This window comes from Macrobrachium nipponense, chromosome 37 (assembly GCF_015104395.2).
Source record: "Macrobrachium nipponense isolate FS-2020 chromosome 37, ASM1510439v2, whole genome shotgun sequence".
Lineage (NCBI taxonomy): Eukaryota > Metazoa > Arthropoda > Malacostraca > Decapoda > Palaemonidae > Macrobrachium > Macrobrachium nipponense.
This window is the reverse complement of record NC_061097.1, coordinates 54949985-54957758: the sequence shown is the minus strand read 5'-3', so window position 1 is coordinate 54957758 and position 7774 is coordinate 54949985. Positions and strand designations below refer to the sequence as shown.

At 39.0% G+C, this 7774-nt stretch overlaps 1 protein-coding gene and 1 long non-coding RNA gene across 2 annotated transcripts in view; one reads left to right on the top strand and one right to left on the bottom strand.

Annotated features, from left to right (window-relative positions):
- The window catches only part of LOC135209266 (uncharacterized), a 151266-nt gene that overhangs the window by 140708 nt on the left and 2784 nt on the right, over nt 1-7774 (bottom strand). The window lies entirely within an intron of this gene.
- On the top strand, nt 4329-7144 carry LOC135208992 (endocuticle structural glycoprotein SgAbd-8-like). Its single transcript, XM_064241533.1, has 3 exons — nt 4329-4476; nt 6035-6216; nt 6721-7144. The coding sequence occupies exons 1-3, from the start codon at nt 4459-4461 to the stop codon at nt 6851-6853; spliced, it is 333 nt and encodes a 110-aa protein (XP_064097603.1). The 5' UTR covers nt 4329-4458; the 3' UTR covers nt 6854-7144.

The following is a 7774-nucleotide window of genomic DNA, read 5'->3' as shown; positions in this document are numbered from 1 at the left end:
TTCCTTATGTCCAAATCTTAAGTTTGTCCATTTCCTCCCGTTTAATTTCGAGATTAACTCCAAATATTAACCTTTCAAGAGAAAAATTTCCATGCTTAGTTTCAAAATTCTGTCACATGGATTCAACTACAGTTTTCTTCTTCTTCTGCCCTCCACTGGTGCCCAAGGGTACTATGTAACTGGCAAGTAATCAACACTGGTCGTTTACGCCGGAACTCCGGGAGCTTTCCAGATACGTTGGAATATACTTGATTTCAAGTCTATTAAAACTCCGGATACTATTTTGACCTTGTAGACATTTAAAAACATTCTTTGTCTATTCTTGTTTTATCAGTTTATTGTGAAGCGACTGAATAGAAAGTTAAATGGAAATTAAGAGAAGGGAAAGCAGCGAGCGGAGAAAATGTCAACACAGTAGTTATTAGTAAAAAGCATCAAGATATAGAAGCAATTCCTCCTCGTATAAATTCATCCCAGCTTCAGCAACTAACGGTGAGTTTACACTAGGCTTCAACCCATGCTACATGCGTAAGACTCGTCACCAGCTCCTCCCAAATTCTTGTTAGACCCGCCTACTGGACTGCTCATTAGGGTGATTTAGTGGTGTGGCGTGACACTTGATGAGCAGTCCAGTAAGCGGGGCTAACAAGAAATTGGGAGGAGTTGGTGACGAGTCTTATGCATGCAGCGTGGGGTGAAGCCTGGTGTAAACTCACCTTAAGAATCATCGAGGGAATGACGCTTAGAGCCCTTACACACGAGGACACTAGTGTCCACCACCGGTGTCGGACACTAGTTGCCTCCCATATTATCAAATGGAGCCTTTCACACGAGGCAACACCAATGTCCCAAGCAGACAACTTCCGGGCAACAGATATTTCGGTGTCTCGCTCCCGCAACACGTGGCGGACACTGACGGTTGCCGCCACTCACTGCAAAGCAGTTTTAAATGAAAGCTTTCACACGTAGCCACCAGTGTCCGCCACCGCTGCCCACTGGCCAGCTTCTCACGCTCAGTTTGACACCCACCATCATCCCATGATGGAAGGAGACGGCCTATCAAGGACAATTTCGAAGAAGGTGGAGGAGAAGCTGAACACGGAGGACCTCATTTGTGAAATAGAAAAACTACCAGCACTATGGGACCCATCTTGTGAGGGATATGCAAATAAGATAGAAAAGCAGAACTGCTGGAATGCAATAATGGTGGTGAAACTTCATTCCTGATTTTGAAGAGAAAACCCCTCTCAGAAAAGAAATACATAAGTCCTTTATGTTTATTTTTATTTTCTGTTTCATTACATGTTCACAAGGCAAGTAAAGAATCTACTGAGGTGTGTGAGTGGCTCACTAGTTGCCAGGCGGTGTCTTGAGCAAGGACACTAGTGTCCGACACCGGTGGCGGACACTAGTGTCCTCGTGTGTAAGGGCTCTTAGTGTCTAGAAATCATGTTGCAAGCCATACACCCTACCCCATAGATATTCCATGGGTTTATATGCACTGCCCAAACCTACTGTTGATGATTTTGGCTTATAGCACGTGTTATATTTATACACACATACCATCCCTATTAAGGATATACACCAAGATAATTATTTATGAAAGTAAGGTTATAATTCCAAGCGCTGGTGCACTTTCAGCCAGTGGTTGGACAACTAGACTGCGTAAAGGAAGCAGAATGGAGGTCAGGTAAAAATCTAAAAAGAAATGCCTACAGAGCGCACCACATTGAGGTGCAATGACGGCACTAAACTCCCCCTCCCCCTTATGGGGTACATACACCAAAAGCGGTGGTTAAAGGCTTAACTTAAAAATGATGCATTAACAGGTAAATGTGCAGAGCTCAGCCAGACTATATAATCCAAGCATTCTGTCACTACTGGCTGTCCAAGTTTGTGCAGACCTCAGCCACTGCAAGAACCCATGTAAGTATTCTGTCACTAACTGTCCAAGTTTGGCCATAAGGAATCAATTTGTCCAACTCTTGTAATACAATAGTTTTGACAAGCTCGTGTTTGGTAATGTCATCCTCATTAGCATAATTGTTGCAAACCTGCGAACAGGTAAAAGTGCAGCATCTGTAAACCCCATATGGCTGGTCCAAGAGATGATTCTTCTGCAACCATTTATGCATAATGTAAAAAACTGGAGAGAGAGAGAGAGAGAGAGAGAGAGAGAGAGAGAGAGAGAGAGAGAGAGAGAGAATTTTGCTCCGATTTTCTTATAAGCTTTCACGGTAATGTACTGCCTCACACTCCGTTGCTGTTTCAACTTGGAACAAGCTTTATTGCACTCATCCCAGCAAGGTAGTCTCTCTCTCTCTCTCAGAAGCAACATACCAACGACGTGATAATTTAAATCGCTTTAATCACTTCAATAAAAGTTTTATCGCAGTCACGAATGGTCTAACAGCCGAATGTGTGTAGCTTAAGTATCGGCAGGAATAAGAAACTACCATAATTTAACTCTTGCATCTCGACTGTAATCTTCAAATATAGTACCTCAACTAATACAATAATACCAGAATATTTAAACACGGTTCAGTGGTTCAATATTCAAGTATAGTGTTGGAGAAAAATAAAGCTAAAATTGTACCAAACTATACGAAGCTGATGTAGATGGCAATGGGTCATGTGATGCTAGAGAGAGAGAGAGAGAGAGAGAGAGAGAGAGAGAGAGAGAGAGAGAGAGAGAGAGAGAGAGTTATTCTATGGCATGACTGATTGTGAGAAAAAAAGGGCAGTGTTTTTCTGCTATTCCTTACACTCGGAAATTGCGAAACTGCATCTCTTGAAATTGGTGCAACGCGACAAGTGCAATTGTTGAACCACTCTCTTGTTTTTATGATAATTCGTAAAGTTATTTTTAGCTTCGACGAGACACTGCCGCTTTATTTGGTCTTATTTATCATTATTTTTTTTTTTTTACTTTCCATACCTAGAATTTCTGCTCTAGTGAAGTTTGTTCGCTTTTCCATTAAGATGTGTGAGAAAGCGATGTTGTTTTAATTATATAAATGACCACGTACACTGTAACTGTTAGAAGTCCACAATATGAATAAAAAAAAAAACAACTTTCCTCCATGACAGATTTTAATTTTCAAACGTAAGTCTAATTTTCAACGTAAGTCTAACATAAGTCTGAAGTAGGTGTAATTTCATAATACGCAGAAAACTGTGAGGAAAGTTTGATACAGGAAGTAATAGGTTGAATTGAATTGAATATAGAATTTAGGCCAAAGGCAAGCACTGCCACCTATGAGGTCATTCAGCGTTGGAAAGGAAATTGAGAGTGGTAGGTTTGAAAGATGTAACAGGAGGAAAACCTCAAAGCAGTTGCACTATCAAACAATTGTTTGGAGAGGGTGGATATCAAGATGGAAGAAAGATTATGAATGGAGGTACAGTAAACGGATTGAAAGGGGTTACAAGAATGTTTGATAGGGAGTAATAGAAGTAGGTTTAGGTTTGAACGTTTAGACTATATCGCTTAAACTAAATATTTAACTTTTCCTGTATTTTCAGTACCAACCGACATCAGATCACACCTCAATAAGAGAGCCAGCCACCGGCTAACCAAAGTGCTTACCGATTAACGTGCGCGTCGAACCATAAACCATAAAGGGGTGTGATAAACAGACTGTTATAAACTTTGCAATTATATTAACAGCATAAATCGAATTGCATCCAAAGCAGATATCTGAGGAATACTTTAGTTTATTAATTTATACGCAATGACAGTCACGTTTCTTTTTATGTTAAAAGTTTCAATTTTCGTAGAGTGAAAATTACCTATAACGAAGTAAATAGAAAGTTGCACACAGAGAGAGAGAGAGAGAGAGAGAGAGAGAGAGAGAGAGAGAGAGAGAGAGAGAGAGAGAATTTAACCGCTAGAAATGGAAATGGTTACGTACGAGAAGGGGAAATGGACAGAAAATGCTATATATATATTATATAAATATATATATATATATATATATTATATATATATATTATATATTAGTATATATATATATATATATATATATATATATATATAATATATAATATTAATATATATATATATATATATATTATATATATTATATTATTTATGAACGAATAATGAAAAAAAACAAGATAGGGTATAGAGAAAAATATCCTGAAACATGAGAGAGAGAGAGAGAGAGAGAGAGAGGAGAGAGAGAGAGAGACTGGCTCCCAGATGTCGCACACACAGCTAAGCAAAAAAGCAATCATCTACCTACCTCGCACGCGCGCGCACACACACGCAGCTGATGTAAGAAAGATTATGTATGGGAAATTCTTACCATCTGTCAAAAGGGGCGTGGCTATCCGGTACGTCCAAAAAAAGGAACTGACAGGAAAGGAGAGACAGTATAAAAGTGGACAGTCTTCACAAGCCAATCATCAGTGTTCACCTGACGTTGCAAGGAACCGCACATCGTACTGACAGCCATGAACCGTCTGGTCCTCGTAAGTGAAAAGCTCTTTGGATTTTTACTGTTCTCTGCCGTTGCTGGGTCGTTAAGGACTTGTCAAGTGGATTGTGTTCGTGTACGGGCAAAACTTTATAAAATCTTTATAGCTTTCAGGGATTTTAATAATGACTTGCCTCGGTTTTGGGACTTTACGTTTCTTTGTTCCTCATCTGCCATAATCTTTTATATATTCCATGCATAACGTGACGCTACGATGTAAAACGAGGTGTTATTTTGAATTCACATTTTCAAGTATTTGAATCTCACTCTCGTCCATTCATGTAGTGGGTGGGAAATGCTTTGCAGAGTCTGTTCATACATACAGATATATATAAAATATACATTCAAAATTACATTTATATATATCTACACATACATAGCATAATTATACATAAATATATATACATTTGCATGTGCACATACAAAATGCATACATATGCCTACACAAGACATAATTCACAGCTATTTTCTACCGTTAGAACAACGAAATTGTTTTTAGCCCATCACTCCTATACGATTTAACGACAAACAAGGCATCCGATCCAAAGTTTAAACAGCCTAAATTATATAACAAATGCTGAGTGAATCACTCTGAGGGTGAGTCACGGTTTTCTAATCAGCCTGGGGGCGACACCAGAGGCAGATTCTAACGAAAGTTATGCCTACAGTTACACACAAACCGACGAGACGAGAAAGTATGACAGGTGACGCATTCAGAAACCTGCCATGAATGTTAACCAACAAAAGTCATGAGCTTTTCGTCACGAGAATAAAATCTACTGATATTCGAGGTTTTCACATCTTGAGATTATGGACACCGCATTCACTAGAAGCTGGAATTTCAAGCCAGTGGCCTCTGTGAGATTGTTACATGTGAATAGGTTTAACCTGTTAAGTAAACAATAATAATATTATAATGTAACAACCTTCATCACAACCTATTTTTTTTCTGGAAGACATCAACAACTACACTTGCTTTGATGTATTAATACAATATTACCAAATTTTAAAGATTAAAATCATCCATAGCTAGAGTAGGAAACTGACGCTTAAGTCAGTAATACCACAGACTAATAGTCCATTTTACCAGAGTGGTTTGCAAATTAATTGAAGGTCCACTTCCTGTATTAGTATCATAGCCTATTAAACCTTTAAAACACATCAGACCTTAATCCCATCCATATCACAAACATATTGAAGACAAGTCAGCGACTAAAGGGGAGAAGGAATCTTCCGAAACGCTAAATAATCAATAAATTAACTGACGCATATTCAACCTGTTTCTGGTGTGTGCGAGATAATCTGCCGACATGTAGGCCTACTTACAATATTTGACTGCAGTGGGCGAACAACACAATCACGTGAATATTAGGCAAAAATACATTTTCACACGATCTCCAAACATTGCAGTGTTCACACAACTGTATTAAGCCAAACAGCAGTGAAACAAACCCTTCATGAACCTGTGTATACCTCTACGTATGTGGAGATGGAGCAGACATGTACATTTTCCCTTATTTTAATAACAGCCAAATCTCTCCCCTTTTTCTCAGCTCGCTTGCCTGGTGGCTGTTGTTGTGGCCGATAGCTACAAGACCCACATTCCAATCCTGAAGGATGACCGGACTCAGAACTCGTATGGCGAATACACCTTCGAGTACGAGACGGGTAACGGCATCAAGAGGCAGGAGGCAGGAAGACAGAACTACGGACAGGAATCGTCTGGCAGTTGGAGGTAAGGAGAACAGTCTAAAAGACTTCCACATAGACCTATGTGGACATTACTGTTGTATCGGCCTATTGTGAAATATCATAAGAGACACACCCTTTACCCTGCTACTACATAATGTGCTTGTAATTGTAGAACTCCATCTTAAAACCGAAATGTTATAGCACCCTATTTTAATGTTAGGTCTTTAGTATATGTCAGCATAAAGAATTGAGACTATTCTGGAATTCCTGGAAAGGAAGCAGGTTTCCTCTCTACACACTTCATTGTCATAACTTTACAATGTAATGGTGCATCCACAATACAGTAAAACATGTCAAACAAGTCTAACGTATTAACTTGTAGCACATATATCAAAACATTATCCAGCACTGGCCAGTCTTTCTCCACTAAATGTCGGTGACTAGTTGTCAACCTGTGTTACATGCATATGACAAGGTGCCGACGTGTCCTTAACCGTTTAACTCTAGTATGGATGTAACCTTATGTACTCAACTTTTGTCTTTCCAGCTACACCGCCCCGGAGGGTATCCCCATTTCCCTGCAATTTTCAGCTGGTCCCCAAGGGTACGTGCCCGTAGGTGCCCACCTCCCAGTGGGTCCCACCCCTCCACCACTGCCTTACCAACGCACTGGAAACTAATCTGACCCCTTCATCCGATATCCCGCAAAGAACTGTCAACCAAAGACTATGCATTAAGACACGAATGTGAAACACTTCCTATGACTCGCTTCTCTCAACTCTTAGTTTTTTATCTCTGTTTATGAAATTCTCTTTATGAAGCGATTTTGTGCGCTTGCGCACACGAGCACCGCTGCTTTGTTACTAGATTGTTGAATAGAGTTGATTCTTCTCTGCATTCTGATTGCTGTTAGAATAACTGTTCTTGTTAGAAACTGTAAATAAAGAAAATCCTCAAATACAACCGCTTGATTATCCTATAAATCAATTGTGATAACTTGGGCCTATGTATATTGGGTTTGTACGTATAACGTTAATTGTTGGATACATGACGTACTGTACTCTTCAAGAAGACGCAATAACTCATGATTTGCCTTAACCATTTTTAAATACAAACTGATTATTTGCTTAAGGTGAGACTGGAACCAAGTTGTGAAGGTTATCTAGTTATAAACCCAACTGAACATTTTCAATTTTAAAAAATGTGGCATGACATGAACTGTTTAAAATTTAAAAGTACTACATAAACATTTTACTCTATTTTTCCACTTATATGCTTCCACACTTCATCGTAGAGTTATTAGATTTTTTCTAATGCCACTTACCTTTCAATAAAATAACGGCAAGGAATTGGCAAATAAAAGGCATGACCTTTGAACAAAGCGACTTGTATACTAAACTGAAAACTACAAGAGATGGCAAACTTGGTCATTCATTTGATAAAAACTTTGACCACTACACTATGACGTAAAAGTCACACAACAATGAAAACAGTTTATTAAAATTTACTTGACTCACTTTCTAGCCATTCCAAATTATGCATAGTCTGAAGAATCTGATTACTAATGTAAGTTACAAACGCAAACTGAACTATACCTGGCC